Raw genomic sequence first — 23,349 nt, 5'->3', positions numbered from 1 at the left:
TAGCCAGCACAGAGTGGTGAGCCCTTTCAAAGCCAGGGACTGTGCCGGTGAGCACAGAGTCCGAGACCTCAGCTCATCTCAGTCATCATACTACACTGCCCAACAACAATGAGCTCCATTTTCTGATGCACCACAGGTCAGATAGAGTCTTTCTGTTCACCGATGCATTGTTGGCTCACAATGGAGGAAACCAGCGATGTTATTGTCAAAAGAATGTTAGAATCAAACATAGAATTACTTGACATTGTCACACAGACTCAGACACAATAATGCAAATTTGACTTCAGATTATTGGACATTTTGAGGAAAATTAATTGGGATGATGATATTGTGTTTTTTTGTGCAAAATTATAGAACAATTTCAGGAATGATTTTTATAAAAAATTATATCCTGCACACAAAAACAACAATAATCTCCAAAAATATGAACCTCACAATAAAATAACAGAGACATTGTCGCATCCCTATGTGAGGAGAGAGGGTTACAGAGAAAATCTATTAGCCTGAGCCGTGCTGTTCAGAGACTAATTATGCAACAACGACATTGTTAAATTATATTGAGCTCAAGGGATGTATTTGACAAACGAGGTCTTAAAGGTTTTAGTTTTATCTCAGTGTTATCTCAAATCAACACTATATAGAGACGATCATAGAGTTGAAACCAAATTGATTATAAATCAACTGATAATTTTTTCTCGAATAGAACTCTGCATATTTAAGTATAAATACGTTTTTTTGTATTCAAATGCAAGCATATTGGGAGTTACAAGTGTTGCAGCCAGAGCAAACATTTATCCTTTAAATTCTAAATTATATTTGTGCGTTTAACAACATCTGAGTCTTTTTTAACACACCTCTCTACAGTTAATCATCTTCCTTGTACTCATTTGTTTTTTTCTGCCCAGGGCTCATATGACACCATACCTTCGCTGCTGAGGTGAAAGGTGTTGATCATTCAGGGGCCCACGGCTGAGGACGGCTCACACAAATTCCTGCTGGATGTGGAAAAATCATTGAGGGGAAGCCCCAGACTAATATTCTCTCAGGCAGGGGCAGAACTTCTATCCACGCATATAATTCAACCACTGCAAAGGTGAAAGAACACACTTCATTTCAATCAGTGACGCTTACAGCAGGCCATCTTGTCAAACCTCAACATTAACAATCACTGCAGCTAGTACAGTAAGTTCAGGATGTTGTATTTTGGAGGGGGAGTGCAAAGAACTCTGTTAAAATTGTTTAAAGATTTTTTTTTTTGGTAGCCAACATCTTAAATCATAAAGGCAGCAGTATGAGCAGTAAAGCAGGGTGGTGACTGATGCTATGTCCCGACCTCCACCACTGCCAAGGGAACATGTATCATCTTTTTGTGAATTAAATATTTAGTTTGTTTTCAGCTGCTGTCTGAATACTACGACTTTTACTACATCACACTGTAGGATAATCACGTCCAGATATATACACATCATTTTTTCCAAGTATCTTCAGAGGTACTAGTACAGCCTTAGTGCTGCTGGGCTATATGAAGTATCTGCTGTCATTCTAAATTAATGTTATGAAAGAAGAACGACACTTATTATAAAAAAATGTTAAACCAGTAACACTAGTACCTGTGAAGTGGTTCTACCTAATTACACTGGACCACATACCCACCCTCTCTCTCTCTCTCTCTCTCTCTCTCTGCCTCTTTTTTCTCTGTCTCTTCTCCATCAATTCCTTCCCTCCACCGCATAGTTTACACATTGAAGAGCATGTTTCCATTTGCATTGAACATTTCTCGTGTGAAAGCGAACCAGAGCATCTTTCTTCCATCTCTACTTCCAGCGTGTGTCGCCTGTTTACAGAGATGTGATGGAGAGGCAGTGAGCAGCCCGGTACCGCCCCCCTGGACGCAGAGTAACCAATCGCAAGCCGGCATACTCAGCCTCGTGGACTAACGCACCAATCAGCGCGCCGCTCACACGAACGTCTCCTCTTCAACTTCCTAGCGGGAAGCAGCTAACCGGGAAGTACCCACAGGCGGCTGGAAACACCGGTAAACAACAGTTTCTAACGCGTTATTCATCGTTCAGCTTGTCTTATACGGTAACGTGTCGCGTTGAATAGTCAAGCAGCACGACGAGACGTTATGTTTCATGTATTAAATGCTGCTATTTGTCCGTGTTAGCCGCAACATGTGCTAAGTTTGGTTAGCAAGGCAGCTGATCTTGACAGCTGTCATGTTGTTTACATCTCTGACCAGCCCGCTTCCTGTCCGTGCAGGTAAACACAGCAGCTACACAACTTGAAGAAGATGAGGCTGTCCAGAGCTGGATACAAGGAGGTCGTGAGGTGCGTGGAACAGCTGAGACCCACGCGACAATGCATGAAGATGCTCAAGGAAAGATTCCCAAAGTAAGTGCTCACAGGTTGAACTGTTACTGTGCAGCGTCTGCAGATGTGTGTGATTGTGGGACAACAGACAAATCTGATGTGCCTGACAATCTCTACCTTTTCATTCAGTGAGTCCACAAATACACAACACGATATAAGGAAAATCCTTCATACACATATGAGTAACTTGAAGGGATAGTCAATTTTCTCATTTTCTACTCCTACCACTCTGCCGCTATAGAGGGCGTGGATGAAGTGTTTGAGTTCACAAAACCAATTCATTTTACAAAAAAGGAGACAGATTCCTGAGATGTAAATAAACTACAGGAAAAATATGTCTCCACACTGCTCCTGTGGTGTCATTGAAGTGTCCGTAAGCCCTGAAATTAAAATTCAACACGGAACGGAGTCATTAACAACATGTTTTCAACCTAAATGTCGTCGGTGATCATTATGCGAGGATATTTAGGCTGAAAACCTTGTGTCGAGTATAATTTGAATTGGACTTAAATACACAAATACAGGGCTGCATTTATCAACTATTTGTCCATCAACACTCCTGAGAAACATTATTTACTCCTGTTTTTCTTTTTTTCATATTCTATAATTAAATATTTATAATCCCTTTTAATTCTCTTGTTATGGTCACTAATTAATTCCACACAGGTCTCATCAGAGGCTTTCACCGCAGCATTAGCCAATGCTATGCCATGCAGCGCCTGCACATCGGGAAATCGAAGCGAGAGGTTAATGGTTGTGTTTGCCTTTCTCCTTGACACTGAGGGCCCTCACTTTATTGAACGTAACACATGTAATCCCCCAAGGCCAGCCCGGACACCAGGACACTGCGGCTGATCCCGTGGAGGTCACTTACAAAGTCATATGTATTTGGAGCTTCCTACTTCCATCGGGCCCTAATCACCAATCTAGAGGAAGGTATCGGTTCCCCAAAGGGGACTCAGTGGGTCTTGAGCCAACCTTTGTTCTCACTGTCAGCATTTTACAGAATATATCATGCATGTAAAGTGCATCCAATATCCTGTATGTTCAGGCAGCAGCACTAGGAGGCCGTTTTCATGTTTATTTTGAGTCTACGTTCACCTTTTGCTTTCCTAATCCAAACTGTCTTTCACAAACAGTCTAAATGCCAATTCTTCGAAAAGTGGTACTGGTGTGTGTAATAATTAAAGAAAAACATTGGAGTGTTTCCATTCCAATAATTCTGCATGATTCTTCTCTCCCGGAGGTGCTGGCTCTTTTGTTTAGTCTTGCTGCTTATTGTTATTATTTCGTTCACCATAACCAATCTTGGGGAGGCCCTTGCACTTTAAAATCCCTGAGTCTCGTCACTGGGCCTGACAGACAGGCATGGCAGCAGTGTTTTCACAGCCTGCGAAATTATTCTGGTTGTCCAATCAGCTGAGCTGGGCTCTGGAGGGTTAGTGATTGGACTGGCAGGAAATCAGGCTCTTAAGACATAACATATCGACTAGGCCATCCATCATCTCTTAGCATGCGCTCAGGCACGGCAGTCAGCCACCCCCTCCCCACACCCCTCCTGTCCCCTCGGACTGTGTGGGAGTCTTGCCACTGCGTAAATATTGGCCAGGCTGGGGCTGGCAGGGGGATCTAGAGGTGGGGGTGAAGGGTTTGTTGTGGACAGCCCTGTACTGAAGGGGTGGGCAAAAGATTGTCTGGGTTATAATAGCCAGAGATATAGAAAAGATGGGGATGGAATATCACATAATGCTGCACTGGAATAGCTAATTTCTAAATGATTCTAGCAATGTTGAGTGAACTGCAGATTACATTTTTTTCTACCAGGGTCAGAGTGGAGAGTGTGACAATTTTTTAGGGGGCATATACCACATTTTTTCCCATTATTCTAAATATACAGTTTTCTAACTTTTTTAATACTAAGATCTGTCCAGTCAATATATTAACGTTTTCCCCAGGTAATGTATTGAAATGCACGTTACTTGCAATTACAGCTGGACTTTAATTAAATGTATTTATTATTGACTTTAGGAAATTATATCTAAATGATACGAAAGTACCATGTGATCATTTTAAGTAATAAGTAAGGGAAGACTTTTTTTGCAAATTGTAATTAAATAGCATTAATAATTAGAATATTATTTTTGTATTATGATGTGAAGTATTTATACATCATATTATCTTGATCATCTATTTAATTACTTCACGGGAGTTTTGCTATTTATTGTTGTCAGAAAAAATCTTTTAATTCAGATGCTGATATATTTAAACTATATTGACTAAACTTTACATTTGCATTTATTTTTGTATTAATGTTATGGGAATTTTAAACAAATTAAGTACTAATGATACTGCTCAATGGGGAAAACCCATTATCCTCAACTCTTTCAATTCTGTATTGAGAACCAAACCATTTAATAATCATTGCTTTATATTGAGGACTCAAAGGGAGGAACATTTAAACTTTGGACAAAATTATTGTTATAGGCCATTTCAGGGTAATTTCCACGGAGCGTCTGTCATCCTTTTTGTTGTGCTATGATTATGGGTGGTGGGAGGAGAGAAGGAGGGTACTATAGACAGACAGAAAGAGAGAGATTGTGATGTGGAGTCCCTCATCTGTAACGGCTGCATAACACAGATGTTGGGAGTCATCTGTCAGCCTGGCCTCTCTTGCCGGGCCCGAGCTGCTCAGGGGGGAAAAGAATTGGACACGGTGCTGTCACTTTTTACCCCCACTCACAATGGAGGGACATGCAAATATCAACCCCCATTCGTGCCCTTTCTTTCTGGCCTTCCTCCTAGCCAGCCACGGTGTCCTGTCTAGTATCTGGACCGTGGCTAGCATGGAGGGGCTGTGGGAGGGCTCATCGCAGGCCGGTGTGAGGGAAAATGTGACATCAGCCCCATCAAGTCCTTCTCTTGCCACATATTAGAATTGGAAATGATGGGATGCTCTCTGAGGCCTTGCCTGGCTTCCCCCGGGTCTAGAGGGGACCCCAGTCCTTCCACCCTTTGTCCCCAGAGAGGGTGTGTGTAAGGAGGACGAGAGAAAGAGGGAGGGTCTGTGCGAGTCCTCTGTGTCCTTCTGTGCTATATTATGAATGAATTTGGATGTAATGATTACCCCCCCTGCTTTAAAACGCCATTCAGCTCACACCTCATATGGCTTTCACAGTCATGAAAGTTAGAGGGTTTGCAGAAAGGGGGCAGATGCCTCTGTTCTGGAAAATGCTTTAAAAAAACAACAAAGTCTGAAGCATCCCTCCCCTGTAAACACAACCAATGCTTCTCTCTCTCTCTCCTACACACACACACACACACACACACACACACACACACACACACACACACACACATACACTCAGAGCTCCCCGGTGAGGAGTCCCTGAACGTTTTTCGAATCGGGCCCTAATGTGCCGTTTTCATCAGCACTGAGGCGGGCTGCAATATGGTGCTGGGGCTCGCTCTGGGAATATGAATGTTGATTAAGCATGCGTTCAGCCCTTTGAAATTCTGAAGAAGTGTCAGAATAATGGATGTTGAGCAAATGTCAAGCATTTGTTAATTTCTCTGTTATTTGGGGTTTATCTACCATGATCTTTGGAAGGAAAGCGCAGGGCAGGGTTGTTGTGGCATGTGCCATTGATATGGTGATTTCTTGGCTGCAGACACTTTGTTTTTGATGGTAATATCTCGGCTCAGGACGAAGCTTAGGGAGTTGCTCATTGATTATTTATTGTGGCTGTAGTGTTTATATCTCCTTTTTTAAACACGCTGGTTAAACCCAGGGATTTGGTAACAGGCACGGCGCATTAAACTAGCGCGCTCTTTATACATTTTGTTTAACTTATATCTCAGGAACTGAAGAAAAGATGTTAGAGATTATAACAGCTTTTTTCTATTGTATATTATTGTTGGGTATGCCTATCATTTACAGTGTAGAACACATTGTAAAAATGGAGATCCATTTGCAATAATTTACATCCAAACAATTTAACCGATTGCGGACCTGGTCTATTACAATAGTGCATATATATTTCTTATGAGAAGATTTTAAGTATTTGTGTAGTTAAATTACACCAAAAATCCTATTCAGTTTTTAAAATGAGTAATGTTTTGGCCTTTATCAAGTTATGTAGCCATTGTTTACAGATATATTCGTCCACCGTCTCGCCTGAAAATTCACACTTTTATTTGGAGTTCAAAAGTCTTTATTAAAGCTCACCTGAATCAGGGTTTTAAAAATGTGAACTTGGATTTCTGAAATCTCTGAGAATCCAAGTTAAATGAATCATGGCTTGATTTAACTCTTGATTTCCACTGTTATCTCCGTTGAATCAACTGAGCTGCTCTGCTGCTGCTCTTGTGAAGGTACAATTCCAGAGCGATTTTACAGCCTCGAAGTGGCAATGACATTACCCAGAGACTGATCTAGTGCAGAGCCTGTGGGGGCATCCCTGACGGCCTCCAGTGCACGGCCTCACACTTCTGACTGCCCATATTGAACAAAACACAAACTGGCAGTTGGGGCTTAGGGGCACAACCCTTGAAGGCTGAGAGGCTGGCAAACTAATTCCCCAGCTTTATGTGGTTAGATGAGCATTGGAAGGGTGAAGGGATGAATGAAGTGTGTAAGTAGAGAGGAGAAAGAGGAGAAGCTGTGCTGAGTTTACAACTTCATGTCAGGCTAAGGACTTCATGAATAAAAGATGCAATTGTGGTATGCCCCAAAATATTTGATTTAACTAAATGAACAGTAATTTCTGTGAGTTTTCAGGGTCTAAGATTTTTCCTAATAATATACGTGATAGTCACGTTATTTTACCTTTCATATGCATTATGGAGAGTTAAGGATCAGTAAATGACAGCAGCACTCTTTGGGGGTAACTTCCGCTTATGTCAGATGCAGTCTGGATGATGAACTGAATGCTTTGCTGCCTTTATTAGGAGCTAATGTTCTCCAGGAAATGATACATTTCGTTTGTACAAGAGTCTTCAACTGATACACACTTTTACACACACTATTATAGGTCTTCTTCGAAGAGCCCTTGGCGTGGAAGAAGAACAAGCCAAAGCAATGGTTAGCTTCATTCAGGCCCAAAAGACATCGGACCACCGTTTGGCAACAATCAGATTAGGCAGAGAAGGTGTGACTATCACAGCTGGAAAAATATTCTGTGTACGGTGCAGAGTACCACCTAGCTTTGACCCCTCCAACCCTGTAGTTCTATAGGTATCCCCAGAAGAGAGTACAAGCTTAGAACGGCTGAGAGTTGGGGAAGGCCTCTTAGAGATCAGTAAGATGAGGTGGTCTCTTGTTCACATGCAACGTCATAGAACTGGGAGAGGCAATGACACATCAATTAGAGACACCACAGGCTACAACAGTAAGGGCTGATGTGATGAGAGTGGACCCAAAAGACGTTGAGGCAGTTCAAGCATTGAAGGAGAGAGAACTGGAAAGATCACCTGCCCCACGTCATGCTTACAATTGTACCAAGCACGAGTCGACAGGCTACTCTCCGTATTTTCTGTTATATGCTCACAATCCACGTCTTCCCGTTGACCTTCTCTTAAGGTTGGTGGCAGAGGAAGAAAAAAAAATGCCAACAGGGTACGCAGAAATATGGTCATAGAAAATGATCGATGCATACAGGATAGTGAGCACTAATAGCCAGCAGTCAAGTGCTAAAGGCATATATTATTATGACAGAAGGTAAAGAGGTGTGACTCTTCACCTAGGTGGCCGGGTTCTTGTTTGCAATGTTGCTGAAGGAGGAGGTCTATGCAAACTAAAGCCCTACTGGGAAAAGACAATCTACATTGTCAGAGAACAGCTTGGTGATAACCCAGTCTAAAAGGTCTATAACTTACCATCCACGTGTCACTGTGAGCGCAATAGGGACTCCGCCCATGGTCTACACTCACCAATATCCACAGTCTTTAGCACAATTTCTTGTATTTGTATTAATGGATAAGTTTCATGTATCATCAAGCTCCCAGAACACCGACCCCTCAATAGCTAAATGCTTGGAAGTCGTATGGACCCACTGGCTCCCATTCTCCAGCTAAAAGGGTGGGCTATGCCCCGAAGAGCCGCGCCATGCAACACTCTCTGCATGCAGATCCACCAAATGCTAAGCACCCTCGCAGCACATGATACCAATGCCATTAGCCAGGTGGCTTTCATTACCTAAATTACAGCTATTGTTTATAATTAATTATTTGTAAATAGGAAGATTCCGAATATAATTGATAGCTAGAATTTCAACCATATCCTATTAATTAGGTCGATGGGAATTTCCAGGCTTTTCCCAGTGAGTTTATGTGTGTTTGCGTGTGTTTGTGTGTGTGGCTTTTTTCCGCCATGTATGCCCAAGACACTGACACACTCTGAATGCACACAGAGATCAGGCAATTCCACACTCAAGCTTGAATTTGTCAGATTCACAACCAGTGGCTAGCCTAGCTTAATAGAGCCTGAAGCACTGACCAGACAGGCATACCAGCTCAGTGACAAAGTGAAAGTCCCTAATTGTTTTTAATTTAATCTGCTGCTATACTATTTTGGGTGCCAGTGCATATTAATGCTCCGTCTTATGTTGTAAGGAAGGGTAATTAGGTTGAGAGTGAATGATTCCCAAACCACTCTTCTGTCTCCCAGCCTTCTGTTTCCCCATGTTCTAAATTATTTCCTGGAGGGAGGGATTTTTATTATTCTTTTTTTTCTTCCCACATAAAGGTCAATGTAGGAATGTGCGGCAGTGTCACAGACTCTTTTTAAACTGGATTTTCAAAGGTTTTTATTTATTTGCTGGAATACTTTTCAATAACTGAACACAAGGCTGAAACCAAATTATTAAACCAAGGAGTATGACAGGGGCTGATGAATATTTTTTTTTACATTGAATTAAATAAACAAGCTTTATTTATTTGCAGATATAATAAAAGCTAATTTCCTCCCATCCTCAGTCGTAGCTGTAGAAAAGTTTTAGGATTAACTCTAAGAGCAAAGTTTTAAAAGTAATTTAAAACAAATAAAATAAATATAACCCTCTCTCTTTAGTTATTTTTTGGGTTATTTTTCCAGGTTTTACATCATCTACAACTCTAATAAAAAGGAAAAAGGGAACACTTAAGATTTTAAACAAATTTGAATTAATATAACAGTCTCTATTTAGGTCTTTTGGGTAATCCTTTATTTGTAACCTCATCACAAACAAAAAGTTTTTGTCAGAGCATTATTTATAAAATTACACAGCCACTTATCCTGCTGCTCTCGTGTGTATAAATCTGATACCTTAGCTTTTGGTAAATGCAAAAAAAAGACAAAAGCATTAATCTGGTTTTTGAATATATATTTTTTTCCTTTTGGTTTGTTTTTATAACCACTGAGCCCGGCTTGAATTTCTTTAAATGCTGATATCATGAGTTAAGGAGGTGGATATATTACAGAGAAAATGGAATGCTACTGTTCAGCAGGCAGATCAGATCCCCATTGTAACACTGCACTTGGCTCCATATTTTAGAATGGAGTGAGCATACTGTGCCCAGGAGAGCACAGGTTGGATATACATTAATGTAAAGCCTGCGATAACTTACTATTAATGTCTGTCAAACGGAAAAAGGGGCATTATACAATATGAGCTCAGTGTAAAACTTGACAGACCCAATAAAACGCAGACAACTCTCGGTTTGGATCCAGATATCTGTGCCCATCTACTTGCATTGCCCTCATTTCTTTATTTTTCTTAAAATCTCACAATATTTAGCTTGTTTCAATATGTGACTTATTTTCAGAAGTTGTGGTGCAGTTCTTTTTTGTCTGCACAAACTGATTAAGGTGAGAAACAGAAACAAAAGGCTTCAAAGTTTTTAGTGTTTTTGAAACAGATATGTTTTCCCAGATATTAAGAGCAGTTTATGTCCCTTTTAAAGTTAACAGGGTATAGATTAAGCAATTAGGCAGTAATCATGCTCATTATAGAGAGTAATCCATTTAAAGCCTAACAGATGTCTGTTCCGACGGGGGGATCGCGATGGTCCCATGCCAACAATAAGGCTGTAATGTTTCTGAAATGCTCAGGTGCAAGGTTGAAGTGTGGAAGAATTTTCTTTTTCTCCCCTTAAGTGTCTACACGTTGACAGTTGATCATTTAATGGCCCACTTAATTGCAGTGGCCCCCTTCATCCCCAAGCATCATTGTAAGTTAATGCTGAGGTGGCAATGTTTTTTTGACTGTTCCCCCCCTTTGCTCCTTTTGACTTCAAACGTTTCTGTCCTCCTCTTGTGTGACTGTAACTTTGTAGTCGACTCATCTGTGTGATGGGTTGAGATTCACAGAGTTGTTCTCCGGCCAGAGCATTAAAACGGTTCTAAATCTGCCATCTGGAGAACCCATGATGACGTCTTTGGTGGGTTCAGTGATTATAAAGTGCTAAACTATTCCAGCGGTTTGAAATGCTTTTACTAAGATATGGTCACGAGGCTGGGACTTCAGACAGAAATCACTGTTTGAGATTCCTTTGGCTTTGTTTACATGCCACATGGTTATTTCATGGTTTTATAGTGATTGATGTTGAAGGCCTGTGCGGGGCTCAATATTTCAATGCAGATTGGAAGCATCGACTCCACATCATTATTTACATACCGTTCTCAGGTGACTTGTAACGAAAAGTCCATTAAATTTAACAATCAAATGTACTGAGCGCAGTACATGGAGACACGGACCCACTGGAGACCACCGCAGAGCAGGTTGTATGTGTGTGCTCATGCCTCTGCCGAATCTTTATGTTTGTTTTATATGCGGGGCGGAGGTGTGTACCATCCAATTAGAATAATATCTGTCACCACTTTAAATATCTTCAACCCAAAGGATGCTGTGGGGGCTGGGTGGGGATATCCAGGGGGCTGTGAGTCCCTGTAGGAGCTGCGTGTTTTCCAGGTTTGCCTCGCTGCCAGGTGTTTGACATTGACTGGAGCTGGAGATGAATGTAGCTTATGGCAACCCATGGAATTGACCGACTCCTGGGAGACCGAGCTTCCTGCAGTGAAAGTTTCCATTTTCAAAGCCCATGCATTGCAGTGGGAGAGCTCCCGAACGGCCAGTCTGCCCGCACCGACGGTGAGGCAGGAAAAACTTTCTCATATCTGGGCATTGCTTCAGTGGTCGCACAAACAAATGCAGACGCTCACAGCGGTCAGCTCTGCGAGGACATATCTACTGAACCAGGGAGTGTAAGTGCTGATGAATGCAGTGTTTTCCCCCAGCGAATGGACTTGAACCCTATTAATTATTTCCAGGAATTCCGTTGATTTCTCTCTAATTTTTCCATGTTTATTATGCAGTCTTGCATTTGTATGGTTTTGCTGCACTTCTAATTGTGAACAGTGTAGCTCTCGGTGCTGGAGAGAAACAGGAGGATGGTGTGAGTGAAGGGAGAAAAAAAAACGGGCTATATTTTTCTCGTCTCTCATACCACACACAACCTCCCCCTTTCTCGAACCCCCACGCCATCGTGGCTGGAATCCTTTGTCAGAGGTGTTCATCTGGAACAACTTTGCCACACTTGTTTTCATGTTCTTTTAGATTACAGGGCAGCTGGCCCCGGCTTTGAAGCTCCCCCTTCTCCCTTTGTCTCTGTGCAATGCACTCTGGTAATTAACTTTGTCCTTCTTTTATTTGTTCCAGTCACTCGCAGTCCACTCTTCTGAGCATCTTCTCCCTGGAGTACCAGGTTAGAAGTTTTCTTCCTTTGTGAGCCCTGACAGGTGCCTAATTGAATGATGAATGTCCCTTTATTTCTTTGTAATTGAACTGCCAGCTCTCTGATTGGTTTGGAGGATGCCCCCCCCACCATACCCACGTCTATTTCACCCCGCCTCCCCCCACCACCACCACCACCACCCCCTCCTCCTCCTCCTCACGTTCACGTTGAGGGCCCTTGCTTGCCTGAGCCTCAGTGGATGTCTGCCAAGCCTTCCCATCCATCTGTCTAATAACATCTAGCCCCTGCTTATTTGGTGGACCTGTAATAAATTATGCTAAACCATTATTATTCTGACAATAATAATTTCCCCGTGTAGTGTGGCTGCGTGTGCTAAATGTTTGCTGACTCGCACTGTCACTGCTGCTTTCCACGGCTGACAGCGGATGATGATAAATGGCCGCTGCCGCCAGTGGCAGAAGGCAGCACAGGCAGAAAATGGAGTCATTTATCATCCGGCTGACAGGTGTCAGTCACACTGCACGTCTCTGTGGAATTACATTTTTTGTGTGTAGTAGTTTTTAAATAAGTTGTTTTTTAACCAATGCTCTTCCTCTTTTATCCCGTCCTCCACCCTCTCAGCGAAAAAAATGGCAATTGAATTGCATGGAAATGTCAGAGTGTGGGATGTGGAATAGGGTCATTGTTTGATCGAAAAAAGAGGAAATGAATACAAGGTTTGGAGTGAGGGGGGTGGAGGGGGAATGGTGGAGGTTGCCTCGGCACATTGTGACCCCTACCAACTTATTGAAATTAAATGACTCTGACCCTAGATCCTACACTCTCCTTCACTTGTTCATGTACAATCGAGCATGTAAGAGGAGCCAGGGCTGAAGTGGTCTGCTTTAAGAATGGATGTAAAATGTAAAGCTTTAATTTCCTAATAAATAATATTGTATTGTTGTTGTTGTTTATTTACATTTGTGATCTCTGTGACAGAAACGAACCAAAAGAACATTCTCAAGACATCACGCCCCAGACATCATTGAAAACAACTACCAAAGGTGCTGTATTCATATTGTTTACTGCGATTCTCTCTTCTGCCCCGCTCCCTGTTTATCTTCCCCTCATCTCTATCACTGTTCTTTTTTTATCTGTCTCCCACTTGTGTGTGTGTGTGTTCTCTTTGTCTTGGCTGTTGTGTGACGGTGGAGGGGACTTGCCAAAGTCACATGAGAGTAGGTGGGCCACCATGACAGATATAATCTCCTTTAAACAAATCACCACCCTCAGGATTCATTCCAGACCTCCACTTGCACCTGCTAAGCTAAAGCTCTGTTCTCCATGTCAAAGTGAAAGCGAAAGAAAATAAGTAAATAACCAGCCTTTGGACATTTTCCTTACACGGGCTTATGATGGGATGATTATCTTTTAATTCCATGAATACAGATAAATTAGGAAAAGGGAAAACAGACTGTAGAGGGACTGCCTCTTTGCATATTACAATTAGCCTTTATCTAGCTTATTAGGCCATTGTTCTGGGGAAAACAAGGCTGGATAATGCACTTCTAATCCACTTACAACAACAAACCTCAGAGAGGATCTGGGTAGGATCTGAGGGGGAGCTGCTGTTTTCTTGCTGGCGAGGGAAAAAAGGCTTTTTGGGCGGCAGGGGTTAACTAACTATCATATGCGTGTCTGGCGTCAAGGAAATTTGAAGCCCTTCAAGCGCTGCTGTTTAACCGCACCAAGCCTGCCATATGCCACCCAGGGCAAAGTCATCAGGGACATTAGCATGTCTTGGCTAGCCTGGTCTAGTCCCCTCTACCCTTCTGTCTGCCTTTGTGGGCCACGTAGTTTTTTTTTTTTGGTCTCACTGCTGTTGTTCTTTGTCATAATGAAGGTATCTAAGTGAAAGCAATGCACATCCCACTGCTCCTGTCCTGCTTGAGTTGGCCAATGAGGTAATGACATAACCTTTAGTTTTTTCTGTTTCTTTTTGTGTCTGCCTTTGATTCTTCCTTTTTTCTCTAAATAGACGGATAGAAGTAGGCTGCAGTTTTGATAACAACCCCCCCCCCTTCTCCACTCGTCTGTTAGTCATTATCGAAATTGGTAAAATAGTGTCCTTCATTATCAATTATTTGATGTAATTAAGTTGCTGCTATTAGGCAGATGTGAAAATACTTTCTGCGTTTTATCATGTAATTTAGCAAATTGCAGTTCAGGCAGAGTTGCCGCAAACTGCGGACAGGTGAGGACGGGGTCAGTGGTCAATCCCTCTCTTCATCAGTTGTTGACTTTACTCTGGTTGTAGAATTTACTCTGGTTGACGTAGTAGCGATTGTAAACTTACATTTCATAATATGTGAACTTGAATCCAAGTATTAGGATTAATAGTAAGCAGAGGTTGTTTGTGGCTGTTATAAAATAGCCACTTGTGTTTCTTACCTCTTTTACTAGTATGTCGGTAAATTATTTGTAATAATTATTATTTCCATTAAGTTGGAGTCAAAGAATCAATCAGTGAAGCTAAATTAGCAGAATTATTGCAATACTTTATTTATAATATAATACAATGTATTTAAGATTATCACATGGTTTTAAATCAAACTGAAAGTCTTGCATTTTAAAATATATTGTCATTTGCATACATGTTAGTCGTGGCCGTTTTCTCCCATTTTGATTGTGCGAATGAGCTGTGTGACCTTTTTAGCATATTTAAATGCGCATTTAAATTTTTATCGGTGCTTACACCAGGCAATGAGATTTGAGGGTTTCTTCTAAAATAAGAGTAGTTCATATGCATCAGTGGCACCTCAAAGCTAACTGCCATTATTCATTCTCCATTTAATTGACACATGTTTTTTTTTTTTCTCCAAAGGATTAAATCCAGCTCAGAGATAACTGTCTATGAACCATTTAACTGTCATTTTAATATGCTACTTAACATTTAAACCAAGCACTCATGGTCTCCCAGATCGCTAATTGATGTAGTTTCATCCCTTTTATGAGACAATATATCTCCAACAGAGGGAAATTATTAACAATGATGAAAACTATTCATGGATTTCTTTTTTTGCCTGCAGAAGAAGTACATGAACAAGGTTTCTAAATTCAACCTTTTTTGCTTTATAAGAATCTTTATGTAAAGGTCGCTTCAACATACAGGGTTTAAAGCAGGAACAGTTTTGCTGGATAGTCTGTGACACCCATTGGCTTCGTGGGCTAATAAACCAGAATTTTACTGAACAATAATTATTTTCAGCAGGAATCTCACACTCTGTGAATTTTAGTCACATGTGAAACACATGAATTGCTGTGGTCTGACTTGAGAGAGGAGATGGACTCATGATTAATATGAAAATTAGGAAGACGCAAGTACCTGAACTAATCAGGTGGTCCTTATTCAGCCTGGGCCAGCGTCGGTAATGTTGCCATTTTTCATGTGTCAGCCCTGATGCAGGTTACCAGGAATGTGACGCTCTCTTGTTATCCAACGGTGTGAACGGAGAGCAAGGCAATGAGCACAAAGAGAGCAGAAGATGGGGAGAGCAAATGAGGAGTGTTGGGGAGAGGAGAGACGACTAGCTGCAGGCTACAGATGCAAAGTCTGAAATGCTATCAGAGGTCTTAATGAAGATATAAACTCCACGCTCACCCCTTAATTATTATAGACATGTTTAGCCTTTTTACAAGCTGCCTTCTTAGTGCAATATTATGGAGATGTTAACAAATACTACTCCCGGGTAAAAAGACAATGTTTAGACAGAAGCCTCGCTGCTCCCAGCATTACCAGGAAGCATCAGAGAGAAGATGAAACGCGCCATTCTCACTACAGGCTGAGGGCAAATTCACTTTTAGTCCCCAATTATGCTAACAAGAGAAAAAATGATCTTTGGCTGCAAGTGCGTTGTGTCTCATAACAAACTGACTTAGAAATGGCGAACTCTCCAAGCAATGTTTTAATTCCCTACACACTGACGAGGCTGGGAAATTTAGTCTCGAATAACTCAATGTGTCTGCTTATTTTCAGCATATTGTTTAAATAGATCAAAAGCAATACTTAAAATATAGTTTGATATACATATATATATATTCCTTATAGTGTATTTTTTTATTAAAGCCTGACAGGTATGGATTTTTGGGGGCCAATACTGATATGTCAGCTGATATGTATTGTCATTAGATGTCGTTATCAAACCTTATGACAAGAAATTTTATTAAAGATTTACGTTTTAGAGTTTAACCAGAAAATGTCTTATTACTGACGATAAATAAAAAGGAAACACAAAAATATATTACTTTAATAAAGAAAATAAAAGTAATTTTTCAACATAATCTGTTAACGTAAATTCACATCTTCTCTGCATAGTTTATTCTATGAAACAAAAGTTTTTGTGTCAGCAAAAAAGATTCCTTCCTTTCAAAGCCTGCACAGGCTTCCATTTATGATTCCTCTTCATTTAACTAAATAATCGTCTCATTGTGTAAGTCATCAGAATTTCTGTTTGTTATTCAGTGCAGCTCATTAGGATATTACCATGTAAATGATGCTAGAGGCAGTACAACCAATTGGTTGACCATAAATTCAGCCGAAATGAGACTTTTATATTGTATCTGTGTTTATGTTTGCTGATATGCACTGATATGAAAAAATTTTTTATTATAGAGTAAACAACGCAGAAACAATGTGTATTGATATAAACATTTTACCTTAAAAAATCAGTTCATTGTCTCTTTTAAAGTTCTAAATATTTGGTTGTATTTGTGGAGTCTTTTTATTAATAGTTACTTAAAATAAAGTTTATAGTTAAACTATAAAATATTAAGCCTAAATTAAATTTTCTTTGTCATAAGGGTTTGATAATGACATCTTATGGATCATTACCAGTGCATCAATAATTCCCTAATATCAGTATCCACATTGACCAACCAAAAATCCACCTCTGTCGTGCTCTAATTAGAAATCATATTTTTATTGTCTACAAATCTGTAAAATCGATATCAGCATCACAACCAAAAATTCTATTGATTCCATTGTGAAAGGAAATTAGTCCGGTTGTCTCCTATTGTGTCTTTCATTAGTGCTTTTACCTGTCCGAGCTTCTCCCTGCGCATAGACCGAGACCCTGCACACCTCTCAAGGGTTCTTTGACTTCAAAGAGTGCTGCAGCCATAGGTTCCCTCCTTCCTACTGAGGAGCACATTCCCACAGTCCCTCTGGTGCGTCCTGTCGGTTCCTGCAGTTTTGCCTTGGTGATCATTCGATGATTAAAGCTCTACATTGTCTCTAGCCTGGACAGAGCAGGCACTGCTTTTTCATACAAGATGAGAGACTACAGTTGTCCGTTTGACAGAGGCAAAGGCAATTCAGCTGGGTAGCTTGGCTGCGTAATAGGCAATCTCTTGTTCCTGTGGGAAAGGTTATTGCAAAGCAAGGCTTTCAAAGACCAATTTGCACAGGGATTGTCGAAAGTTGGGTCAAGGTTTGAAAACGTAATAATATAATTTAGAGACATTACAATCATTATTATCCATGTGACATCAGCCCAAGTTAGACTGGCTGTGTAATTTCACTGCCATATTCTTGGACTCTTTGAAAAATGCCTGTACGTCCTGCTAGATATTTGAGATTTAGTCTAAAGGTTTGTAAATGGAGCAGTTCTCTAGAGAGGAATAACAATTCCACTATCCCTATGTTTTGAAGCTGCATTAAGTCCCTATTGACGCCATAGTCTGTTTTTTTATTAAGGTTAATTCTCCTTTTTTGCCTTTCAATCCATGAAAAGGTGGATCTGTCTCCTGCACTGATGGCTCGCATCATCCTGGACAGATTCCTTCAGGACCTGGAGGGTGGACTGCGTGAGTAACACTCTTCCATTTCCCATTTTGTCCTTTCTATCATTCCCCCCATCATTCTTAATTGTAGCACTTTGTCTTTGGAATCTCTTTCTGTTTAAGTCCCAATTCCTGCTCTAGCTGCTGTATTTTCAGCCTGTCCAAGCCTAATGAGACACAGACCACATTTAGTGGTAGCTGCATCCCAGGGCACATGACTGGCAATTAAGCACTGTGTGGACCACCCACCTCTCAACTGCGGTGTGGATCAATGCTAGCTCACCTCATCAGTGTTATTTATAACAGCCCTGATTTCTCCCCTTGCCCTCCTCCATCCCCCGATGCATCCATCTGCCTCTGCCTTCTCTCCCCTCATCCCCTTCTCTCACTCTGTCCATACTGGTGATTGCTGCGGAAAGTGAGTTGAGGAAAAGCAAACCTTTCCTCGGCACCGCTGATGAACATGGAGACTATTTCTAACCGTGTCAAAGACGTTGTCCCGAATTTGTGTACATTCTCGTTATATTCATTTCCTGACCAGACATTTCTTGCATCTCCGGGAAAATGATTCCGGAGAGATACTGGCAGTTAAACTTGCGTTTGATATTATTTAATTCCCTTTCTCTTTTCTTTCTCTTATCTTATCCTGGGATTACCAAAAAATAGGCATATCCTGAGGCCTGGGTGTGTGTGGATCCGCGGAGTAGTCAGTGCTTTGAGAGTGAATCGCATGATGTCAAAAAGACGTGCTTCCAATTTAATCAAGAAAGAGATTAAAGTGGATGTGTGTTATTTTCAACTTCGCCACAGCACAGCCATTTGTCAAAGTCAAAGATGTGATTGCTTTGGACCCACCGTTATCCACTGCCTGTCAAAATACTAGTCTGAGCAGCTTGTAGAACAGGGCATTCATCCAGGAGGAGCACTCCGTCTCAGATAATAGCACATCGCATCCCTCCATCTCCATACAGTGAAAGCATGCTTTATTATTGCTCGGGATGGATTTGTAGCCGATGAAACTTCCCTGGATGATCGTTGTTTAATTTTAAAACAGTGTTGTAACCATCTTGTTGTAACCGTCTCAGCGTTTGCAAGCTACTGAGCAATGTCATGGTCGTGGTTCTTGTACAAAGCGATTGTACAGAGTCGAGATGGCTTTTACAGGATAGTCACAGATTCATATTTTGCCGAAACAGAGGACCCACACAGTCTGATACGATTTAGATCATATTAAAATTCACTTAAGATTTCATCTGGTAAAATATTTTGACCATTATCTGCTGGGATAGTTTTTAAATGAAGATTTCATTTGACATTGCCGTTCCACTGTCGCCTGTTGTAAAGTCAGTGGCCGTGAGGGTGACTTTTGTTTTTAAAGAGCTTCTCTGCAATCTCCCCGTGACCTGCCTGGCCGCTGCAGATGAATCGCTGCCCACATGGGCTGCCCGGTCAAAGCGTCCAATCTCCCTGTGTGTATATTAGACTCCATTAATGTGTTTCCATTATGAAACAATGCAGGGATAATTGTCTTTGTTGGCAATTAGCTAACAGGTTGGTTCAGTGCTATTGGCAGGCATATCTGTCATGCCCCCCTACAAGCCCCAGAGTGCACGAGTATATGTGTGTCTGTGTGTCTGTGTGTCTGTGTGTGTGTGTGTGTGTGTCTGTGTGTGTGTGTGTTTGTGTGCTTTTGTCGGACTCCAGAGGGAGGGCAGGCAGGCGCACTGCGAAGATCAATAGACTTCTATATAAGGGACATTACCCCCAACTGGGTGAATGGCTTGCCTTTTGCCTTACACCATCGTTTTTTTTCCCACTTTTTTTTTTATTTCCCTTCTTTCTCTCTTTGCATTTAAGAGACACAGGAATGGGGCCTATGGGACTGTGGAATATATGTACAATCACTACTGCTGGATCAATACAGAGTTTTAAATTGTTTTCTGTCCCTTCCTTGTTTTGTTTTGCTCTCTTGTTGTAGTGCCCCCCCTCCTCCTCCTCCTCCTCCTCCTCCTCCACTCCATCCCTCCCTCCTTCCCAATAGCTACACACACACCGCCACCTCCACCTCCACTATACACCTCTACATGACGGCAAAACCGATGAGTCTCAGCTCAAAGCAAAACTATTGGAGGGAGCATCAGTCATGCTGAATGAAATCTATGTGGCTTTGGTAAATAAATCGATACATTCAAAGCAGTTTTATCGCATATTGAATATGATATCAACATCCATAATGCTCCTTGTCTTATGAAAACAGACGGGGTGCTGGGTGAGGAAAGGTCACATGGGAATTTTGGGCTCTTTATATCCACTTTTTGCATGTCACCAGCAAGCCGCACCATTTATGATGTTAAGGTAATTTACTACAACCTACACTAGTAAGGGCAATCTATAGAAATACAAAAAAGCATTTATTTGCATGAATTAGTTATTTATTGCTTTTTTCCCAGTATCTTTCTACAAGAAATGTCCCATTAAAGATAAAAAGGTATAAAATTATCAGTCATTAAACCTCCTATATCTATGTTTACAAATTGCTTTTTCCTTGTGAAAAACAAATGATACCTTACAAAGTTTATATAATTTAAGACCACTGTTGATAACACAATTTAATAGAGTTAATTGGAGAAAAAAAAATGATTTCAATTTTTTCCTGCTGTCAAAAAACTTTATTTAATTTGATGTAAAATTCATAATAATGAATTAATCAAAAAAGGATTGGATGTCAAAATGAATTCAAATGTTAAAGTTGACACAAACGATGTGGACAGAAACTGGATTAAACCTGCATCGTGTGTTCACTACATGTCTCAGCCTACTGATGGGTTTTGTAAATAATACCAAAAAAAAAGCATATTGTCATTTCAACACCACTAACTTTCAAAGTCACCAACAGGCACATTGGGGGAGCTGCTGCTCTTTCTCTTCCCCTCCCTGCTATCTCTTCATCTGTCTCTCTATTCCTCCTTTGACAGGAGTTGATGTGCCTCTAGATTTAGACATACTTTTTTGAGGAGGCAATTTTGCCAGCTATTTGACCTTTTCCATTTTCCCAAGGCCCAGCTCCAGATTAGATTGCTGCTCCATGTTTTGTAACTATGTGATTCGACCGCCTTTAAGATTTATTGTCACATTCCTTTACAGAAGCCTTGTACGCGAGGTTATAAATGTCCTGTGTTTGATGTTAACACTGTGAGAATGTTAGCGTCGACTGTGATCCTTTGGTTCCTTGACAGAATTCATAATAGCTTCAGTGTTTTGCAGATCAGACGTGTTGATACCTGATATTTTATTACGCCTCTATCCAGTAGAATCCCAACTCGGTGTCCGCGATGATTGTTCGGGTTCCTCCTCTGTTGTCTTCAAGTGCCCCTCTCCTCTCTCCCTTACCTCTCTGCTATGGAGGAGCCGATGTGTATATGTAGCCTTTCTTTCAAATAATGAGAGCAAGGGCACTTCATTAGCCAGAAGGGAGGGAGTAAGGAGGCGAAGGCAGCATGAGTGTTTCTGTGCTTTTGTGTATGCATGCGAGGGGTGGGTGCAAGGGAGGTAAGCATCAGCGTGGCACTTCACTTGACAAGTATACTAATTACTCCCTTTTCAGCAGAGAAGCTCCAGTCAGCCTCCGCCACAGTCTAATGGCCTGACCTAGGAAGCCTCTCTTCATAGCAGCACCTTCCCAGATCTGCTATTACTACTGCCACACACACACACACACACACACACACACACACACACACACACATACACACACACACACACAAGCGTAGAGTTCTATCTCACCGCTATCAGGGAGAATCAGGTGGAAGCAGATCAGTTCTGCCCCAGTAACCTCTTCAGGGACTGGGCTCCTCCTGCACACGAGATACCACCTCATATCATCAACTAGCACATACACACCACCACAGATATCTTTTAAAAAAACACACACACACGAACACATTTTATTTTCTCCCTTTCGTCTCATCTCCCACACTCTCTCTCTGTCTCTCGTTCCCATCCTCTGTTTTTTTTTTTTTTTTTTCAATACGGGAGGATAAATTTAAAAGGAGTAAATTGGAAAATCAAATGAGGGCTTTAGGCAGCCGCAGAGATTTGCAGAGCTGTCGGCCGGCGTCGGAGAGCCTCATCCATCATGTCCCACAAGTAGTCAATTCCTCTAGTATCTGTAAATGTTTTCAGATATTAGCCAATTTATATGCTCCGAGATTCATCATGGAAAATCAGCTTTAGCGGCGCACATTATCAGGACCTGTCTCTCCCTTGCTCCATGAAGTTTGATGAACGAGTGCCCCTCCACAGCTCAATGGCTTGTGTGCACGGGGAGTGTGGGCGGAAGGGGGGCACGGAGAGGAAATGGGTAAGCGCCCCCCCCCCCACCCGTGGAAAAAAAAAGTGGTTTTTTTAATTAATAAACAAACTTGCAGAGGAGCTCATCAGTGTCAGGGGCAATAACTATCGTCATCCGTTACTGTTTATTACGGCCCTCCCTCAACAAATGTTGCGATCTAATGAGGTTTCTCGACATTTTTTTGTGTTTGAGATAATGACTTTTTCACCCTAGTGGAGAGAGGAAGAGCCGTTTCAAATGATGAAGTATGAGCAATGAGAAATCAAGCCAAGGTTATGTTGCTGTTACCTTGCTTTATATAGTTTATCTTGTTTTGGAATTGCATATGAAAACAAGCCCGTGATTTGTTTACACTGGGTTGTTTTCTTTAGCGAATCCCGATGGAGGCTGTAGCGTTTCACATCTATTATTCTCCTCTTCTATCTCTGTGTGTGTGTGTGTGTGCTTTTGTTTCTTCTTTTCAGATGTTGACGATCTGATACGGTACCTTAGTCAGAATTTATACCAACATGGGACAATTACTGTAAATTTTGCGAATGTTTACAAGGTGCAAAGTCGTGCTGCAGGGCTTTGTTCTCCCCGTGTCTGCTGCTCCTCAGATTATGCTTTTTATTTTTCTGCACGTGTTTTATGTGCGTGTGTGTCTGTGTGTGTGCCTTTTGAGTGTGTATTTAAAGAGCCTGCTGTATGTGTGTGTGTGTGGCAGAGAGGAGCTCAGGGTGTCATAGAGGAGTGTTGCCGTGCAAGGCGGGGATGTCTTTAATAAATGTATGCTGATGTTGGAGGCTGCAACGATGCGAGGGATACTAGGACCCTGTTGTTATTTACTGCTGTGTTTGTGCACAGCGGCGAATCCTGGGCCTGCAAATGGCATTACAGCCCGTGATGAATGAGCATTAGGGTAAACTCATTTTAAAAGCATCCTGATTTATTAGCGGCCTGGCCTTCCATTTTCATCAGGTCAATGCTTGGCTGAAATTCTACAATGTCAGCGCCAAGGTCACCTTTTTATGGCTATTTTTAACCCCATCGCTCGGAAAGAGCAGGCGAAAGGGATCCTGTCACTTGTTATGGCC

The 23,349-nt window shown here is 41.5% G+C and overlaps 1 protein-coding gene across 1 annotated transcript in view; it reads left to right on the top strand.

Moving 5' to 3' along the window:
• The first annotated feature begins 1,919 nt into the window (after nucleotides 1-1,919).
• The window catches only part of cdin1 (CDAN1 interacting nuclease 1), a 55,120-nt gene continuing 33,690 nt past the window's right edge, over nucleotides 1,920-23,349 (top strand). Inside the window, exons 1-6 of the mRNA XM_053435311.1 lie at nucleotides 1,920-2,035; nucleotides 2,263-2,394; nucleotides 12,066-12,111; nucleotides 13,081-13,145; nucleotides 13,985-14,045; nucleotides 17,874-17,946. Of these exons, the coding sequence (XP_053291286.1) occupies nucleotides 2,294-2,394; nucleotides 12,066-12,111; nucleotides 13,081-13,145; nucleotides 13,985-14,045; nucleotides 17,874-17,946 (346 nt within the window). The 5' untranslated portion in view covers nucleotides 1,920-2,035; nucleotides 2,263-2,293. The remainder of the gene's footprint in view (nucleotides 2,036-2,262; nucleotides 2,395-12,065; nucleotides 12,112-13,080; nucleotides 13,146-13,984; nucleotides 14,046-17,873; nucleotides 17,947-23,349) is intronic.

This window comes from Pleuronectes platessa, chromosome 11 (assembly GCF_947347685.1).
Source record: "Pleuronectes platessa chromosome 11, fPlePla1.1, whole genome shotgun sequence".
In the NCBI taxonomy this organism is placed as follows: Eukaryota; Metazoa; Chordata; class Actinopteri; order Pleuronectiformes; family Pleuronectidae; genus Pleuronectes; species Pleuronectes platessa.
This window is presented reverse-complemented; position numbering and strand designations above follow the sequence as displayed.